Genomic DNA, 20,552 nt, shown 5'->3' with positions numbered 1-20,552 from the left:
GGTAGAAAACGACGTCGTAAGCAGTGTGCTAAAGCTAAAACCATTCCTTGGCGGTCGATGCGCAAAGTAGGTAGTAGAGCACCTAAAGCGACGTCGTATGCGTTTACTCGGCACAACTGAACGGTAATTTTGGCTTGGCTGGGCAGCTCTGTTTCAGTGGCTCCAGTGTAATATTCAGAAACAACAAGGGTGGTTAACAGCACTCTCTTTTTCTTTTTTCTTTTTTAACAGTAATTTCTAGTTTGAGCATATTTAACAGTTTTGGGCTGTCACCCAGACCCAGTAGCTGACAGTGCTCTGAAAGCTTAGGAAATGCGTTTTTGGTAGAACCTCAACAGGTACTTCTCTTAATTGAACTACAACATTATCGTTCGCCTCGTTATTCCTTCGTTTTCTGGGTTCATTATTGTTTTGATCCTGGAGAGTTTTAGTTTTCCTCTTGGTCCTATTGTCTTGTTGGAAAATGTTGAACTTTAGCTTCATGATAAACTATTTTCCGAAGAGAAATGGTTTATCTAATTATCTCTGTGGAAATGTATCCGTATATGCGTTTGATTTTTCACTGGGTATTTAGATTGTAGGAATGGAATCGCGTTGGTTATTAAGACATAAGGCCTTTTACATATCCATGGAAACTTTGGGTTTCAGTGTATCACTATTTTGTTTTGGAAATATGGTGTCACCAATCAAATTGAAGCAAAACACACATTCCATTCTTCAAATCTGCTCATCTTGGCAAACGCAAAGTCCCCAGTTCTGTATATTAATCTTTGTAAAGATGTGCTTAGCATGTTTGTGAACTGGATTTTTATTCTATTAACTTTGTTTTTCTTTCTGGAATGACCTTCATCCACTCTCTAACTTCTTTTCCAGAACACGACTTTAACATCTTGGGTTCCATTCTTTTGATATGAATATTGCTCTCCTAGCCCAGAAGTTATGTCACATAGCAATCTGGAGACTGATGGTGATCTTTGGCATGTTGGTTGCTGTTTTAATTGTTTCTCAGTGTATTGCACTTCCCTACAGCAAAATATTGTCTCTATCTCCTGCTAACAAGGGTTCGATAGTTATGGTAGTTCCCAGTGCCACGATTTTAAACAATTCACCACCAAATAAACATTTTATTGTTAATCTTGTGGTGGGTAATGATACTTATACTTCTTCTGACAAAGATGCTGGGTTTGGGAATCAAACAAAAGAAACAGATAAATTCAATGATCTAGCTTCAGATGGTGACACAAACTCTAATGGGGAGTTTAAATTGGAGAAAGATGACTCCAAAGCAAGCATAAATTTAACCTCGGGTAAAGTTCAAAATCAATCTGGCAACTTGCCAGTTGTATCACAAGGAACTCCTACAAAGGGCATGGGAAACTTTGATGCAGATTCAAGGACTTCAGAGTCATTCTTTGCAGACAACATATCTTCAATTGGCAATGTCAAACAAACTATGAAAATGCAACCCAAGGGTAAGAAGATTAAGCCACTGCAAGCTGTTTCTGTCACCTTGAACCATAAATTTTCCATGGCAAGTATTTCCAACTCCATATTGAAGAGGTGGGAGAAGCAGGCAACATCCATATCCCAGATGAACTCAATATTGCTTGAAAGTCCGGTGTCTTCTCGTTCCATGGTATGGTTCTAACATTGAGGTTTATATTTGAACAATGGGGATTAAGATTTGTAGATTTTTTACTTAATTTCTTTTATTGATAATAGAGACCCAATTGGTCTTCTGCACGTGATCGTGAACTCCTATCTGCAAAACTAGAGATTGAGAATGCTCCTGTGATAAGGAACATGCCAGGGCTTCATGCTTTTGTTTTTCGAAATGTATCCATGTTTAAAAGGTGAGTACATTTCTATGTTATATATGTTCAATATCCAGTATTTTCTATTGTGAACCTTTTCCCCTTTTTCTACATTTGCAACTTGAGTTTAAGGGCATTCACATGCATAATCAGTTCAAAAATTGGTGATATGGGCATCCAGATACACTGATGAAACCTGGGAATGATTATTGTCATTTTTTTATTTTATTTTATTTTTTTCTGGCATGTCTTGTTAACTGTAGCATTAACTGTTTGTGGCTTTTAAGACCAACAATTTCTGTCTTGAGTAATGAGAAAACACCAATATTGCTGAATAGTGTCTGAGAAACTCGAGAAGAAGAAAATCAGCAGAAAAGAATCTTCTTCCTACGGATGTATTGTTTTGTCCCAATTATTTGTGTTTAAGTGGTGATTTAATATGGTATTAGAGCAGTAGTCTTGATATTGAGTTTGAATCTTGTCTCTGTAATTCATCTATCATTTCAATTAAATATTTTCTGTGTTAGGCCTCACTTATTAAGGGGGAGCTTGATCCCACACCGCCACACGTGAAGGGAAACTCTGTCTACCCAATTTTTTTTTTTTTTTAATACAATTTGAAGAATTGTGCCATCATTTACCAAGACTACAGAATGTGCCTACAAATTGTTTTGGTCTCAATCCTTTCTCTACAACTCCAAGGACTTAGTTGAATCATAATAAACGGAATCTTTAGCTTTTGGCATCTTGTTGATTTGTTCAACCCATAGCAAATATCTGGGTGCTGCTTGTACTTGATAATTTCAGTTCTTTTGTATTATTCTGGCTATTAAGATTGACGTTGTTTATGCTGCTCTCAAGTCTCATCAATATATTTCATTTTTAGTATATCATTGACTGAAGAGAGACATCTTCTTGCAGAGTACACCTCTGCCATCCTTTTGTAAATCTAAACCCTGGCATTAACCAAGCTAAAGATGTTATATATACCATTTGCAGGAGTTATGAATTGATGGAACATATTCTCAAAATTTATATCTATAGGGAAGGTGAAAAGCCCATATTCCATCAGCCACGAATGAGAGGAATTTATGCCTCGGAAGGATGGTTTATGAAACTGATGGAGGGAAGCAAAAGATTTGTTGTGAGGGACCCCAGAAAAGCTCACTTGTTTTACTTACCCTTCAGTTCGCAAATGCTAAGGGCTGAACTTTCTGGGCAAAATATTCACAGTCAGAATGACCTAGAGAAATATCTGAAGAACTATGTGAAATTAATTGCTGGAAAATATCGTTTTTGGAATAGAACTCATGGGGCAGATCATTTTCTTGTTGCTTGTCATGACTGGGTATGCTTTCCATGCATCATTTATATATTTTACAGTTTCATGATCACTAAAGCTCCGCCTGTTAGATAATATTGGATATAGTCTCATTGTATTGAGAAGTAGCTCAGGGCTTATGCCTCTTTCATTTTCTGCACCTTGTATTTTGGTCTAGCCAAGACCTTTATCAATTCTACCAATGACCAACACTACTCAAAATTACTTCAGAAGCCGTGAGCCATTCCACCTAGTTTACAGATTACGCCTTACTTGGGATGTTGAGGTTAATAGGAATTGTTTCTTTCTAAGATATCCTTCTGATTTCCGGAAAGAAAAAAAAAAAAAAAAAAAAAAAAAAAAAAAAAACCTTGAAGGCCCCCAAGTAACCTTTGGTTTCTGGGAAAATTTTGATAATCATTGGCCATACTGAGCTGTTCCTTGCTATCCTCTAGCTAAGCCTGATCCTGATAAAGCCTCAATATTCTGACTAGTCGATGAATTAATGCATCATATGAAATTTCAGGCCTCCCGAGTCACAAGGCAGCATATGAAGAATTGCATCAGATCTCTTTGCAATGCCAATGTTGCTAAAGGCTTTAAACTAGGGAAGGACACTACTCTACCAGTTACATATATACGTTCCATGGAGGACCCACTAAAAGATCTTGGAGGAAATCCTCCTTCACAGAGACATATTCTTGCCTTCTTTGCGGGGAGCATGCATGGTTATGTCCGACCAATCCTGCTGCAGTACTGGGAAAATAAAGAACCCGACATGAAAATCTTTGGTCCAATGCCACGTGATATTGAAGGGAAAAAAGTCTACAGGGAGTACATGAAGAGCAGCAAGTACTGCATTTGTGCCAGGGGTTATGAGGTTCATACACCTCGAGTAGTTGAAGCCATTTTCTATGAATGTGTCCCAGTCATTATATCCGATAATTATGTGCCTCCTTTCTTTGAGGTATTGAACTGGGAGGCATTTGCAGTGTTCATTCAAGAGAAAGAAATCCCAAATTTGAGAAACATTTTGCTCTCAATCCCAGAAGAGAAGTACCTTGCCATGCAGTTGGGAGTAAAGATGATACAAAAGCACTTCCTTTGGCACAAAATGCCTGTGAAATATGACTTATTTCACATGGTCCTTCACTCGATATGGTACAACAGAGTTTTTCAGATGAAATCCAAATGAAAGTTTGTGAGAAGAGCTTCTAACTCTTGGTACAGGAAAAGCCATTAGTGTACGTGCAAAACTTGTTCATTAGGTAGACAACCAAAAATGAGGAAACATGGAGAAGTTAACCCAAGCATGCCGATGCAACCACTTCTATGTCATTGTTGATCAAAATGAAGCTGGTAGGGATTGGAAAATGTACAGAAGCTGACAAGATGGGAGCCATTTTGGTTGACCCCGCCTCTTGGTTCTCCATGCATGTAGCTCATCAACTCAATGTCGCTAGAGTTTGTTGATATGCTCTGTTTACCTCATATATCTACAATGTTGCCACCAGACGATCTTTCTCTCCATCATTGAGCTCAATTCCTAGCAGTGGTTGTAAATTACTTGTAATTGACAAACAATCTTGTTGGGACAGTTTTCGGTATGATGCGAGCAAGATCACTGCAAAACAAAATTAGCTTATGTGAGAAAATTATGCTCAATGCATAAGAATTCAATCTAAGTTTATACCTGGGGTATGAACTATTTATAGACAAAGAGGTAGAAGCCAACCTGAATTAAGTTTTCTGCTCCTTCTTGATCTAGTAGTGCTGTCAATCCTCATTGAGCCGATATTGACCCGAAGCTCATGATTCTTTAGATGGGCCGTGGAATTATTCCCAACAAATCTAAAATACAAAAAATAAGAGAAAATCAAGCTCTTTGTTTGCAATGACTCATAAGAAAGGGGTCCGAATTAGTAAATGGGGTGATCTCCAGACTTATTGCGGCGGTCTCTTCAGCGAAATCACCAAAATCAGCAGAGTTTGCTCAAAAACACGCCCGCAGCAAGCTCTCTATTACTACAGTAAATTAGCCGATTGTCAGAAAGTCTCGTCTCTTCAGCGGAGTCGATTTCTCTCGTCTCTTATTATTTTTCCATTTTTTATTCAATTTTTGCGAGTTTGATGAAGCCAACTGCCTTCGTCTCTTTCCTGTAGCTACAACAATGGTAAATTTTCTCTCTAAATCTGCTTGCTTTTTGGATGATTTGGGTTTCTGGGCATCTTTTGTTTGGGGAATTAGGTTTTGGGTTTGCTTGAATTTTCGTTAATGATGGGGTTTTGGGTTTCTTGGAGGGGAAAGAATTGGGTTTTAGGGTTTTGGGACTGCAGTTCGTGGTGGGTTGTATGAGAATTTGGTTTTTGGGGTTTTTGATTTTGACTGATTGTGATAAATGGTACTAGTTTCGTTTCACTATGAAAAATCTGGAGCCTTTGTATGATTTTTGAGCTTAAATCAGTTTCTTTTATTGTATGGGTTTGAAACATTACTGGTGGATGCTTCCAGTAGCTTCAAATTTAACTCTATGAGCTCTCCTTTTCTGTATTTTTTTGTTCTCATGATTAGTTTTTTTCATGCCTGATGGTGGATGTTTATCGATATTTGTTGTAATTTTGAAAGTTTAAATTTTTATAGAAGAGAAGTGAATGATTTAGAGACAGGAGAAAAATGATATGAGAGTTTGGTTTCGGTTGAAATTGGTTGAAAGTGGTTACTTTAAAATTAATAAAAAAAAATAATATTTATTTAAAATGGAGAATATTAAGCTTTTAAAAATTAGCCAGCTAAAACAACAAAAATAAATTTTTTAACTAAGATTTGCTTAAACTTTAACGAGTTCACTACAAACGAGAGATGTTTGGATTCAATTGTACAAATAAAAAAAAAATCACTTTATTGGATAATAGTGAAGATCTAATCGAGTAGGTAGAAATCATTCAAGATAGATAGTCCAAATAGGCCTGACAATACGGACTTCAATGGATAACCGAATCCAAACCCAATTGGATCCCAATCAGTGTCGGTTCATTTTATTATAGTCTATTGATTAGCTTTGATAATTTCCAAAACTGACGAGGACGGGTTGAAAAAAATCTCAAAAACCACCCGAACTCGATCCATGCACAGGTGTTATTAAAAAATCTTGAAGGGTTCAAATTTAATTTAATTTTTTTTTTCTATGAAAAACTAAAAATTAAATATACACGGTAAAAAAAAAACTACAAAATATACGGCATCCATCTAAGCCAAATCCATTTTATTAACGGGTCAATCTATCTAAACTAATTAAAATCATAAAACAAAATAATTAATATCTCACAGGATACTTCTTAGCAATTATCGCATTGAAAAATGTTAGAACCGAAGCTATTTTATAATTTTGTTTTACAACTTTTGACACCTATTAGCACGTGATTGGAGAACGTTAAAATTAAAGGGCTGATGTGGCTCAAATCACATGCTAACACGTGTCAAAAGATATAAAATGGTTGTACGTATAATATTATTTTTAATTAAATGATTAAATTAATTATTTTTTATTAACTAAAGCTTTTAAAATAAGTAATAATTTAACATAATAAAAAAAATAATAATTATTTAACATAATATCATAATGATGCTTAACTATATAGTATGATTTAACCTATCAAAATTAAAGATTGAAATAATATATTTTTCTGCACGAATAGTCAAAAGTTGCATACTTGGGCTTTAACTATATATTTTTTTTATTTATATATTTAATGCGTTCAGATTATCATCAGGTTGTTATTACATTTTCTAGACCCTTTTTTTTTATATGTAATTTAAATCCAGATAACGACGACGTTTGCTTGGTTTTTTATTCATTATTTATTTTTAGCGCGCCGTTTGGCACCGTCTCAGATTCAGCCAAAAAAAAAAAAGTGATTTAAAAGTAGTGTCAGACAAAAATACCAGAGCATTACTTCTTTAATACTACAAGGCTGCAAGCTTCTTCGGTGAAAGTAAAAATTTTAACTTCAGGGTTTCTAAAGGGAAAGCTTAAAGCTTACACAATTATCTGTTTCGCTTCTGTGAGAAACTGAGGAAAATTCAACTTCCAGTACATTGCAGCCTGCAGGTGAGTTCAATTTCCCTTTTGCTCACTCTCATTTTCTTGGAAAGCAAACAAACCCATTATGTTTTTTTTTTTTTCCTTTCTTTCACTTTCCTCTGATAATAATCCCCAGTTCTTGCTTGCTACTATTGTAGTCTCTGTCACACACACACACACAGTTTAGTAAACTTCTTTATTTCCATGATCCATCGAAAGGATTATTGTTTTGGTGCTCTATCACTGAATTTTAGGACAAGTTGACTGTAAGTACTAAGTACAGCTAGTGGCATGGTGCTATTGCTTCAAATTTGATTTGGGTTTCTTCCTATGGAAGTTTCTCTTAAAAAAAAAAAAAAAAATTGGCTTTGCTTTTGTGTTTTGTGGCTGAATGTTAATGTTCCGGGAATTTATGCAGCATTGGGACAGAGAGATTAAGTATTGAAATAATTTTGGCAAACGATGATTGAGTAGTTCACTACGTTTATTTGGGCTGTGGATGCATTACCTGAAAGGAGGTTTTATAAGCTGTATCAGATGGAAAAGCGGAGATGGGTTTTGTGTTTTGTGGCTGAATGTTAATGTTCCGGGAATTTATGCAGCATTGGGACAGAGAGATTAAGTATTGAAATAATTTTGGCAAACGATGATTGAGTAGCTCACTACGTTTATTTGGGCTGTGGATGCATTACCTGAAAGGAGGTTTTATAAGCTATATCAGATGGAAAAGCGGAGATGGGTTTTCATGGTGGGGGTGGTGGCTGTTACTTACCTATTGTTTCAGTCCCTACTGCTTCCATATGAGAATGCTCTTCGGTCCTTATTGCCGGATGGCGAGATTCCGGTACGTGCTGAAAGTAGCTTCCGGGCTGTACATTCTGTTGCCAAGTCTGTGATGGTTCGTAACCCGCTAAAAGTTTATGCGTCGGAGTTGAGTAATGATTCGATGGTAGTTGAGGTGGTGAAAAATGAGGGTGTTCGACGAGCAATTGGGGAAGGTGGTGGGTTAGAGAGAAAGGATAGTGATGTAGAAAATGGTTTTGCATCTGATGTGAAAGGCCTGGATAATGATTTTGAACTTTTTGTGGATGGAAATCTAGATAGTGATTCTCCTCCATATGAGAATGTTGTACATGTGAGTGAGAGTTTGGCTTTGGAGGTTGTTAGGAATGAGGAAAATAGTTCTGTTCTGGATGAGGCCGGTGAAGGTAGGCTTGGCGTCTCTCTAGAGCAGATTGTAAAACCAAATAATGGAGTTTCTGTGGGGAAAAATCCCGAAGAGAATACAAGTCTGAAATCAGAAAATTCGAAGGGTGTTGATACAACTATTCAATCCCCTCCATTGGCAATGCCCAGAACAGCTTCATCAATCACCATTACATACCTTGAAAACGTGGTGTCGAATGCAAGCTCTTCTGCTCTACAACGTGATGGTGCAACTTTAAAAAACGATTCTGTAATGATGACTAGTACTGGAACGAAGAAGATGAGGTGCAACATGCCACCAAAGTCAATAACATCATTATATGAGATGAACCGCATACTATTGCGGCACCGTCGTTCGATGGTATACAAAATTTTAATTTTTAATTTCACCTTTCTCTCAATACTAAAGTTTTATGCAGGAAACTTTGACTTCTTCTAATTGGTTTTGTAGAGACCAAGACGGTCTTCTGTACGTGACCAGGAGATTGTAGCTGTAAAGTCACACATTGAGCATGCGCCTGTTGTAATAAACAATCCAGAACTTTATGCTCCTCTCTTTCGAAATGTTTCCATGTTTAAAAGGTAAGCCTATTTTAGTTGTATATGATAGATATACGTTTTAAAGTTGAAAGTTAATTTTCCATTTTCATAAATGGGCTCTGGACCCAGAAAATTCTGCCATCATCAGTTCATACCTGCACTACTTTCATCCATGATGTGTAATGAACACTAACTTAGGCCATGGCTAAGATGTAGAAAGAGATGGGGCAAAATAACAAAGAAACACATCTATACTAGCCAATCATGTATGCCCCATGCTCATGGTAATTCTATTGTTGTACAAAATCAGGTATGCCCCATGCTCAAGGAATAGCCAATCATGTATGTCCCATGCTCATAGAAGATTATGTTTAGGTAAATATGTTGAACTGCAAGCCTATTTTTGACGGCCCTTTTATAATTGTACCTAAATCTTGGTGTGAGCTTTTTTAACACAACTTAAGCCTGTTGTTGATGATCTTTTTAAGAATGCATTTCATTTTAATACTTCCATTTGGTTGCTTCTTCAGGAGTTACGAACTCATGGAACGCACACTCAAAGTGTATGTCTACAGGGATGGAAGCAAACCCATCTTTCATCAACCAATACTCAAGGGATTATATGCTTCGGAGGGATGGTTCATGAAATTGATGGAGGGAAATAAGCGTTTTGTTGTGAAGGATCCTCGAAAGGCTCACCTGTTTTATATGCCATTTAGTTCACGGATGCTAGAGTACACCCTTTATGTGCGTAACTCTCATAACCAGACAAACCTTTGGCAATATTTGAAGGACTACTCGGAGAAAATTGCTGCAAAATATCCTTACTGGAATAGAACGGGTGGAGCAGATCATTTTCTTGTTGCTTGTCATGACTGGGTATGCTTGCAATGCATCTTTCCTTTCTCTTGCTTTCACTATCATGCTGAGATAATAGATGATACTTTAGAAGTGGTTTTAAGTTTGATAACTTGATGGTGATATATTCATGGTAACTATTTCCAATCGCATTTGATTATGTCAATACCACATCACGCTATTGAGGTTGCTTTAGTCAGTTAATGTGGGGATCTGGTGTTGTGTACTTCGTTCAAAATGACAAAAGCACAATATGTGAAATAGCAAGTTATGGCACCATTGCGCATGCTGAATTTAGCCCTTATCACTCCGCGTTATTGTGACGTTTGGTTCACGGAATCTAACATTCTTCCCGGCCTACACATTCCCATAAATGTAATGTCTGGGAATCTGGATTCACAAGAATGTGACTAAACCCACGTTTGGGAATGGTTAGGAATTTGATAGGATTCCCAGCAATATGAGATTCCCATGTTTGGTTAACTCTTACGCATCCTATATGAACTATTTATTATTTCCAAAATATCCTTATGTTTCTGTTGCATTAAACATTGTTGAAATTTCATAGGTTGACAATGAGTGTGATGTTAGCCATGATGATTTTATAATCCTGCTTTTCTAAGATCAATGATGTAAGTCTATGACCTAAAGTTTGGGACATGGAACCAGGAGTTTTGTGCACAAATTTTTTATCTCGGCCTTATAAGTCCTTTTTCTTCGTGATTGTTCAGTAAATGGTACATTTTTTACTTGATGGTGGAAACCATGGACCCTTCAATTCATATTTGTATATTAATCTGTGTCAATTAAGCATATTAAAAAAATGGAGCATACATCAAGTTGGAGAGAATAGTGAAACAAATAAAAAAGAAAAAAAAGAAAAAAGATTTGTCATAAATATTATTCTCTTTTTGTTTTGATATGGTCACGTAATACCCATATAAACCCTTCTTTGGGCTTGTTATGATCAAGCTACAGTAATTTTAATAAAATTTTATTTAGTTTTATTGCAATGACATTTAATTAACTCCATGGTTTTATTTTCCCTTCATAAGGTACAAATGGCAGCACACGAAAGCCTTTTGTATATGCATATTCTCTCATTTCTTTTATTCTTTCATCTCTGTGTTTTTTCCTATAATCCCCTAAGCATATATTGTCTAGCAAACACGATTAATTACAAACAACATGATATTCAAACAGAAATAAGAAATACCAATACTTTTTTAATGGGTTAGGTTTTATTGATACTTTTATTGTGTTAAAAGGAATGCAAGCATTTTTGTCATTTAAAAGAAAGAAAACTTTCCTAAGGGCAAGGGAATGTGGATTCCCTCCCAACTGTAGTGCTGCCAGTTGGGAGGGAATCCATATTTCCTTGAGTATTTGGATTTCATCCAGTTAAGTGCAACCAAACGAGTTAAGGCCTAAAAGATTACTTCGATCTAAACGACCCATAAATGTATTTAATATCATATTAAAACATTGTATGTGGTTCTGGATGTGTGTGGTGGTGGTGTGTGTTTGCACATGTATATTTAATATGATTCATTTAACTGTTATAGGCTCCATACGAGACAAGGCACCATATGGAACATTGCATAAAAGCCCTCTGCAATGCTGATGTGACTGCGGGCTTCAAAATTGGCCGGGATGTGTCTCTTCCAGAAACATATGTCCGGGCGGCCAGAAATCCTCTTAGAGATCTTGGAGGAAAACCTCCATCTCATAGACACATTCTTGCCTTCTATGCTGGAAATATGCATGGTTATTTACGACCTATCTTGCTGAAGTACTGGAAGGACAAAGACCCTGATATGAAGATCTTTGGTCCAATGCCTACTGGTGTTGCAAGCAAAATGAATTACATCCAGCACATGAAGAGCAGCAAATACTGTATTTGCCCCAAGGGTTATGAGGTGAACAGTCCACGTGTGGTTGAAGCCATCTTTTATGAGTGTGTACCTGTGATTATATCTGACAACTTTGTGCCACCATTTTTTGAGGTTTTGGATTGGGGTGCATTCTCATTAATCGTTGCAGAGAAAGACATTTCCAACTTGAAAGACATACTGCTTTCAATACCCAAAGAGAAGTATCTTGAGTTGCAGCTGGGGGTCAGGAAGGTTCAGAAGCATTTCCTCTGGCATGCTAAGCCCTTGAAGTATGATCTCTTCCACATGACTCTTCATTCAATTTGGTACAACAGAGTTTTCCAGATCAAACTTCGATAAAGGTTGTGTTTTTCTGGTAAACATTTACAATGTGGAGAAAAGCATTGAGGATTTAGAAGTGCACAGAATCTAGCCCATGAAATGGAAATGAGGCTCTTGCTTACGATCTGCCTGTACATTCTTCCTGCCTGTCAAACTATGGAAAGAGTTTCTGTTGGAATGTGGGAATGGACACATAGAGAACTTGTAAATGGATTCTCAGAGTGAGTGATGCTTTTGTATGTATCTTGTAGCATATTTTCTGTTGTAAACAAATTAGAACCCAGAATCCTTTTTAAAATGGAAAGTTTCCATGTTCCCTTTTAGGAGTTGCAGACTTGCAGGCGCTGTCTTACCATTCTATTGCCCCTCTCTTTTTTACCTTTATGAATCTTTAATCAACTTCATGTTTATACCTATTTTAAGTGTGGAATTTATGTTGATATACAGAATAAACCAGAATCTGACCATGAATTCTACTTAAATCACTGAAAACTGATGAAATTGCAGCAGTGTGTATTTTTTTTTTCCACAATTTTGAAGACATGAGTGTGTAGCTTGTTGTGCAAGTACTTTCATACCTCATATCTTGATGCACTAGGTCATTAAGTCTGAAAAAATAAATAAAAGGTGAAATAACAAAATGCCCATAATAACATCTCCGGCTCTCAATCACACCGCCACAAAGTCATAAGGTGAGCCTTCCTCCGACGACGTCGTCGTCCATACATACGTGTGATCGGTAGCATGTATCTAGTGTGCTGCCACGTTTACTATGACTCAACACTCAGAATGATTTCCAACCAAAGCAAACAGAATGCAAAAACACACGCAAAATTTTTGATTGTTTGGATATTTCCATCTCTCTCTTTTATGAGATTGCCTGAAGGATCGTGGAGGGATGGGCTATGCATATGAGGTGCTCCCTGCCCACCCAATAACTCAGTTTGGTGTACCAAACTAACACACAACAATGCTGACTGGTTTTAGATGCGGAGAATGGGCCACATAATGCCATTTGTCCACTATGCCCCATGCCCCAATAGATAATTGCCACCCAACACGCCACGTGTCTCTTCCCTTCAAATCCAAGCTACTCCACTGAATGCTGAATAGTTATCATTGACTACTTATTGGCGGGTCCGGCATACTCACATGCTTACTGTTCGACATGTAGACTCGTAAGATTCAATAATCGGTTTTAAAAAATAAAAAATAAATAAGAATTGGACAGAAATTGAAGAAGTAGCATATCTCTTTTTTTTCTTTTTCTTTTTTTTTTTAAGATTCTTAACGCAATATAAACAACTCTTAAAGTTAAGATGACCTGATCCAATATATAATGCTCGGCATAAAAGATTAGGCTCTTCACGTATTTAATTTGCCCGGGCCTTAGTAAACTTTCCCTCGCAAATGTATGTTCAATTGATTAAATTTTTTAAGAATTATGTTAGAAATTATATTTTTATCTGATAAATATAATTCAATGTTATTTATGTCTTAACCAAATTTTGAATTAATTCTTATTAAAAGGAAAAATTCAAGAATTAATTGAGATTCTCACAATACATAATAAAATATTTACGAGATAAAAATTTGATTTCTAGATTTTTCTTTTTCTAATCACTTCCTTATTAGCCCAATCAAAGGAAAAAGAAAAAGAATACAAAAAAAAAAAGGATAATAATTATTTAAGCGAAGTAGAACTTAGGTGGGCCATAGCAGATTCGAAAAAGAAAAGCAACTGGATATATTCATCGATTGCTCCATTCACATTCCAATGGCTCTCCTTTCATTCCGTTGGTACCGTTCCCAATATCTTTTTTGTAATTTCCTTTTGATTTATTTAATTCACTTTTTGTTTGTTTTATCTTTAGATTTTCAAACTTTCTTCGGAATGGCGTATGGGGTTCTTTTTCCTTTTCCCTCTATAAATTTAAAATGGTTTTGATTCTGAAGAATAACCTCTTTCTGGGTTTTGCAGATTTGAGTCTGTCTTTCATAGTTTGGCCTCAAGCTTTGAACTTTGACAGCGTAAGTCACTCACTGACAGCATCGTTACATGCGTTTAGATCAGCATGACGAAGGAATGGGATTGGTTTTTTTGTGTGTGGTTTTTCCAATTATATATTGATTTTCTCATCTGGGTATATGTTGTTAAATGCTGAGTTTAATTCGTTGTTTGTCTTTCTAGGTGAATGTGGAAACTGGAAGTATGATTGAATTTGACTTCTATTTTCTTTTCTTATATTGTTTGTGATAGTCATAAAGCAATGGGTTTTGTGCCTTGTAGAGAGATATGCTCATTCTGATATTGCTTTAAGCTGAATGTTTTATGAGATTTGAAAGGATCAGAATATTTCAGTCTCATCACCTCCTGACAAGATCCAAAATTGGATTATGAATTTAAAAGTGGCCATTCCATTTCTCCTATGCCTCTGGTTTGACATTTTTTCATCTATTTATATGAAAATTAACAAAGCATTATTAATTTCCTCCTAAAGGTGCATTTCAACATTTTATTCTAATTTGGTTCAGTGAGATTCGATTGTAAGACGTGAATCCCCCATCCCTTGACTGCCTGAGCCAATGCCTTCTCCGTATAGCGGAGCATTACGTTTCTCTTTTCTGAAGGTTGGATGGATGTTTATCAAAATCCTTGGATTTTGCAGTTTTGAGTAAATGAGACACTGTTCCACTTGAAGATGGTTCTTTTTTCTTGAAAAATCTTTCTGTGATTTAGGTTTTCTCTTGCCCTGTAGTCCAAGGCTTCCTGTCCAAGTTATACGAGTTTTTTCAGTGCTAAGAGATCCCCTTTGTATGCTTCAGCTTGGATTGGAAATTGTGTCCTCTAAGTTGTGTTAATTATGTTGTTAAATGATTTCAGGTTTCAAAGAAGTCATGGGAGATGTACATATTGAAACAGAAATATCTGAAATCCCTTCATCAGTGAGTATTAAATCCTGTGTATCAAGGATAACTCAGTATGTCTTGAGGAATCTTGATGTTTCATTCTGTAGTGTCTATTATTTATATATTTCGTTTCTTCTTTTAATTCAAGTCACATCAGGTCGGAAATTTTTCGAGTAACTGTTACCTCCTAGAAGTACATGGTCATCAAAGAAAGCATTTGGTAAGACATTTTCTGCTCTTTATCATGTGTTTGTGTGTCTGTGTTTTCATTTCTTTACATGAACACCAATGACAAGTTAGTCTGATAGTATGAATAGATGCTGAAAGATTCAGAGTTCAAAATTTGTGTAGATGAACTGGTCTTGATAGTTTCCATGCAGCCCATGGTGTAGGAGTTGCTGCATTGACCTAAGGGATTCATCTATTGTTTGGCCACTTATCAAGAATAAAGATCATCTGTGTCTGGCAAAAGCACTTATAAAAAATATATATATCTTCAAAATTTAGTTTTTGGGTGCCACAGTAGGTTTACCCATGTAGAAAGTGAAAGGATTATTGGGAGATCAATCTTGTAAACCTGCACTCTTCTCATCTACGTCGTAGTTTTAGTTGATGTAAGAGCTTGTTCTCTGGTTCTAATTGAGGTTGTTGTATCAGGTCTGTGGTGATGCTGTGACGAACACTAGTCTTCTTAAGGATGCTCTGGGATTTCACTCGTTAATGGATGACATTGTCACCCATCTCTTAACTCTGGCTAGTTATGCGAGTCATCAGTTCATTCAATTTATTGGTGAGTTTCTTCTATGTTTAATATACGCATGAAGTTGGTGATGTGTATCCTTGTCATCAAAACATTACTACCTTCAAAATGTAGGATTTTTGTAGTTCACTGGAGTTCTATGATCATCTGTGCTTTTGAAACATAATGGCTGCATGTTGGCATACTACTGTTATTGCAGAGGACCTCGTAGTTAGAGATGTCAATAGATGCTCAAAAGATTTGGGGGTTGTTTTTTCTGAACGGCATCCAAGAACAGTCCTGGAAGGAAAGACCTCAGAACTCGGGGAAGAATTGCTTGTAAATACAAGATGTGAAGTTGTCGAAAACAACTACAGCTATGGGAGTGTCCCTATTTTTTTTCAAGGGTAAGAACCCTCTTGCCATTAAGGTTGTATATGATTGTTATGCTACAGAAACACAGCCATGCATATTTATGTGATAGTCAAGCCAGTTTGATCAAAGCTGAAATTCTCACAATCAACCTGTATGGGATTCTTAAATGCATATCCTTTCTATGAACTAGTTTTGTCTACTGAGTACATGTGTATGGGGGACCCTCTGTTTAAGGGCTAACCACTATATGGTGTAAGATATGGTAGTATTTAAATAATGATAGTGCAGCTCTTTAATATTTTGATTATATATTTTGGTTATCTTCATCCTTCAGTTGCTTCCTGTGGATGTAGGTTGATGCTTCCATTATTCAGTTTACGATTTACCTGGAGGTTGGCATTATACTCCTGGAAACAGTCTTTTTCATACATTAGAGGCATTCAAGTGCAAGTTCGAAGGTAAAAGAAGTAGGTTTTACTATGAAAACTGGTTGGTTCATGTGCCATAAAGGAGTGTGGAATGTGGATGGTCTCTTTCAGTTTTTATTTCAGTTGATTTTATATTAATTTGAATTATTAATTCTACACTTTCACATTAGTTTAGCTTTGGTTTGGTTCTCATATAACATTGATACTCGTTTTGTTATCTTCAGCATTATATCTCGACTGCGTAAAACTTTGCGTGGTTCTTGTGATGACATTGGATGGTTGCAATGCACTCCCGGAGTGGCTCCTGTTGAGGATGGGACGCCAAGATTCTTGGAATTGCTTGCAGGCATAAGGTACCAATTGAAGTTACCAAACGTTTGTCCAAGTTCTGTTACTGATCATTGTGGTCTTTGAGCAGATGTTTTTATATCATCTGGTTAGCTTTCCAAGCACTATTTCCATATTTTTGCTACCCATAACGTCATCATTTATGTTTGAATAGTAACACGGGGGCTATTTTTTTCTTCTTCTAACTAATGGGTGCAAAAGCTGTAGTTGTTATCTAAGTTCAATAATATATTCTTATATTATTTCATTACTTCTTGGTATGTTCTGTTTTCTACTTACAGAAATGGAGAACACAAACTTCCTAATTCATTTGTTTATCTACTAATTCCAGGTATGAGAAGATCCCTTTGTCCAGAGTTTGGTTTTTATTCATTGTAAATTCAGTTGATGTGGAATTTTGACCTGGCAGGCCTCTTTAGTAATCATGGTCCCTTATATTTTGTGGGCGCTAAAAGATTCTTTTCAAAGATGGGTCTAGCTTGTCATATTGCAAAAATTCACAGCGAGGTAGGCAATAAACGGTCAATTGGTACAAGGCCAATGTTGACCAGGGTCCATGAAATTCATTTGCTAACAATGTTTTTAATTCATTCATTGTTGTTGTTATCATTCTTATTTTAATGACTACTTCACTTGTATTCATGTGACTCAATCTAGTGTCAGCATAAGTGACCCCATTTGGATATTCATCATAGATTGGCGGTTTAGACCAATCAATTATAATTTCTGGTGTACTTTCCAATGAGGAGATATTTCTTTTTCACGATTATCATAAGAGAATCCTCCATTTGAATCATGATGAATATCACCATGATCAAAAGGCATGTAGCGCTCAAGACACTTTTGGAGTTACTGCACTTGTCTCCTTAACTCAGCTACTTTAACATCACAAGGTCTCTTTCACGAGCTGGAGTTGATTCAACATTTGGCCCAAGACGATGACTATCTGCCATGACACAAGCACACACTCACAAGGGTTAGATAATCTAACCACCCAAGTGGAGAATAACAATGGGATACAGAATATCACCACCCAAAGGACTTCAACAAGGGACATAGGGCTTAGAAACGCTCACCACTCTAAGGAACCCACCAAAGAGATACAGAGCAAGAAACTCATCACCTCTTGGAATCCACCTAAAGATAAGAGTTAACACGAGGAACAATTTCTTCTCAAAAGTCAGAGGCTGACCCTTGTTTGGTTAAATCTCTTCTCAAAAATACATAATTTATATTAATAAAAAAAATCAATTTGATTCTCTCTCTTCTCTGGGAATAGTGAAAGAGTAGACAAAGAAAGAAGATTTTAAATGGAAAGTGAAAGTAGATAACTAAAATGCTGAGCTAGATGTAGGTGATTTGGAAAAGTAGGTTTCTAAAATAGGAAGAAAAAAAAGTCTTCTTTAGTTAAATTTTAACTAAATATTTGCTGACCCGGATGTGAATGCTCTTAGAAGATACATTGTAGAAACCAAAAAGGCATAATTAAAAGTTAAAACAAGAGAACTTCAATAATTTGTTGTATTCTGCCAGCTCAGACATCCTGTAGTAAAATGGCCATAGCTTCTTCTAGAAAACTCCAAATTGCAGTCCATTTGATGTTTTGGAAACTAGATACATAGAGCTTTCCAATGGTATATGGCTTGCTGGCTAATTATTCTCGAATCATCAGAATTAATTTTGAAAATACCTCAAAATTGCTGACTCACCATCTGTTATTACTTCACCATATTGATGTTCAATTTTTGTGAAGTCATTTGATTGGTTATGGAACACCCTGGCGTCAATTTTGAATTTTTCTTCCCTTCCCATTATCTTTTTTGTTTCCATACATGTTATAAAACTACGCTAGTATGACTTGTTTCTTAAGATATTTCTTGTATGCAGGCCTCAGTGGAGCACAATGCATGGGAACTGAAGCAATATATTGAGGAGCTTTACTGGGGATCTGGCAAGCGTGTAATGTTGCTAGGGCACAGCAAGGGTGGGGTTGATGCTGCAGCTGCATTATCAGTTTACTGGTCTGATTTGAAAGACAAAGTTGCTGGTTTGGCACTGGTACAGAGCCCCTATGGCGGCACCCCTTTAGCTTCTGATATTCTCCGTGAAGGTCAGATTGCTGACAAAGAAACCCGGAGGATAATGGAGTTCTTGATATGCAAGCTAATTAAGGTATCTATTTCCTTTGCCCCCCTCCCCAGTATATATATATATATATATATAGTCTAAGATAGTAATCCTTAGCATATGTAATAAAGGACGCAGAGAACTAAAAGTTACGCTTGAGGGCATCTCAGACTTATGCGGGGAATTGAAGTTTAAAGAACTTAAATTTCATAGTGGGGAGCTGTTAGATGCTAATTACTTGTTGTCTTAGGTCTTGATAGTTTTTCATGTCATCTTTCTTGTAGATATCCTTTCCTGCTTTACACCAGCCTGCTTCCTTTCCTGTTAGAATTTTCAAGTGCAAATTCTTTTTGCTGAATTTTATTTTGTGTTTCATCATTCTTTTCATTTCCTGATGTCCAGGCCAGTTTACTTATTAGGCTTTGTTGTAGTTTTGATAAACTGTAGAGGATCTCATGCAGTGTAAAAGTTCTTGTTATGGTATGCTGATTTTTCTGTAATATTCTCATTATGTATATGTCAAACATATATGTTAGGGTGACATAAGGGCATTGGACGACCTCACATATGAGAAGCGGAAGGAGTTCATCATGAAGCACAAGCTTCCCGAGAACATCCCGTTGATCTCCTTCCACTCTGAAGCAAGCATAGCTCCTGGTGTCCTTGCAACAATGACCCACATAGCCCATGCTGAACTTCCCTGGCTCCCTTTTCCAAACTTTGGGAATGAGGAGCCTGATAGTTTTGGACGTCAGGTGCCTGTAGTGATTCCTCTATCCGCTGCCATGGCTGTGTGCGCACTCCACTTGCAGCTCAGGTATGGTGAGAAGAGTGATGGTCTAGTGACGTGCCGTGATGCTGAAGTTCCAGGCTCGGTTGTAGTGAGACCAGATCAGAAGCTTGACCATGCCTGGATGGTGTACTCTTCAAGGAAGACGAATCCTAGTGAGCCTGATGCCTGTGAAATGTGTGAGGCTCTTCTCACTCAGCTTGTGGAGCTTGGGGAGACGAAGCAAGGAGAAAGGAAGCAATCTGGGAAGTAATCCCTAATTCAAAAGAGGGCTTTTTTGGTTATAGCATGTTTACTTAAGTTTGCTATCATGTTTCCATAACAACAGTTCATAAGCAGTGAATGGTGGCAAAATCTTGCTACTTAGTTGTGGATCTGTTCTTTTTGAAGTGCTTCGTTTAGAGCTTTGAACAGACAACACAATGGTTTTGGAGATCAGAGGCCTATGGCTATGGAGAATGGACAGGGGAGATGTATAGAAGTTCTAAACATTATGCAGGACATGAACTAAAGTTCATTTCATGGTATTTGCAATTTATCATGAGGCTAAGGACAATTGTCGTTTATCATGTTCCTCATTGAGAAGTTTCAACACTTTCTGAGGAAAGAAGTTTTCAATTGATAATATTTTTTTTTTAAAAATTATTATCATCTTTCTGGTGTTTAATTGACATCTTGAAAATATGTTGTTTGGCTCATAATGAAAACCATTAATATATTTTTTTTTTTATCTAACTTCATATAATTTGTAATTTTTATTTGCAAAATGAATATAATATAGAGTAACTAGAAAATCAT

The 20,552-nt window shown here is 36.6% G+C and overlaps 3 protein-coding genes across 7 annotated transcripts; all 3 read left to right on the top strand.

The window, feature by feature from the left end:
- Positions 1–22: 22 nt before the first annotated feature.
- Positions 23–5,347, top strand: LOC133857329 (probable glycosyltransferase At3g07620). 2 transcript variants are annotated; one of them, XM_062292550.1, is made up of 5 exons: positions 23–338; positions 874–1,636; positions 1,723–1,853; positions 2,859–3,162; positions 3,662–5,347. In XM_062292550.1, exons 2-5 carry the CDS (start codon positions 911–913, stop codon positions 4,328–4,330), a joined length of 1,830 nt encoding a protein of 609 aa, XP_062148534.1. In that variant the 5' UTR covers positions 23–338; positions 874–910; the 3' UTR covers positions 4,331–5,347. The 2 variants fall into 2 exon arrangements, with proteins under 2 accessions (XP_062148534.1, XP_062148533.1); XM_062292549.1 differs by having other exon boundaries at positions 2,814–3,162.
- Positions 5,348–7,104: 1,757 nt separating this feature from the next.
- LOC133857747 (probable glycosyltransferase At5g03795) lies at positions 7,105–12,360 on the top strand. Of its 2 annotated transcripts, none has more exons than XM_062293082.1 (5): positions 7,105–7,244; positions 7,636–8,784; positions 8,875–9,005; positions 9,494–9,842; positions 11,387–12,360. In XM_062293082.1, the coding sequence occupies exons 2-5, from the start codon at positions 7,939–7,941 to the stop codon at positions 12,053–12,055; spliced, it is 1,995 nt and encodes a 664-aa protein (XP_062149066.1). In that variant the 5' UTR covers positions 7,105–7,244; positions 7,636–7,938; the 3' UTR covers positions 12,056–12,360. The 2 variants fall into 2 exon arrangements, with proteins under 2 accessions (XP_062149066.1, XP_062149068.1); XM_062293084.1 differs by having other exon boundaries at positions 7,128–7,244; positions 7,820–8,784.
- Positions 12,361–13,749: 1,389 nt separating this feature from the next.
- On the top strand, positions 13,750–20,304 carry LOC133857685 (uncharacterized). 3 transcript variants are annotated; one of them, XM_062292986.1, is made up of 12 exons: positions 13,750–13,837; positions 14,019–14,068; positions 14,922–14,983; positions 15,105–15,167; positions 15,605–15,737; positions 15,907–16,093; positions 16,415–16,519; positions 16,714–16,842; positions 17,119–17,168; positions 17,247–17,344; positions 18,725–19,009; positions 19,501–20,304. In XM_062292986.1, exons 3-12 carry the CDS (start codon positions 14,936–14,938, stop codon positions 20,005–20,007), a joined length of 1,605 nt encoding a protein of 534 aa, XP_062148970.1. In that variant the 5' UTR covers positions 13,750–13,837; positions 14,019–14,068; positions 14,922–14,935; the 3' UTR covers positions 20,008–20,304. The 3 variants fall into 3 exon arrangements, with proteins under 3 accessions (XP_062148970.1, XP_062148968.1, XP_062148971.1); XM_062292984.1 differs by having other exon boundaries at positions 15,096–15,167; XM_062292987.1 differs by lacking the exon at positions 13,750–13,837 and adding an exon at positions 13,844–13,860.
- The last annotated feature ends 248 nt before the right edge of the window (positions 20,305–20,552 follow it).

Source organism: Alnus glutinosa, chromosome 14 (genome assembly GCF_958979055.1).
Source record: "Alnus glutinosa chromosome 14, dhAlnGlut1.1, whole genome shotgun sequence".
Classification (NCBI taxonomy): domain Eukaryota; kingdom Viridiplantae; phylum Streptophyta; class Magnoliopsida; order Fagales; family Betulaceae; genus Alnus; species Alnus glutinosa.
This window is presented reverse-complemented; position numbering and strand designations above follow the sequence as displayed.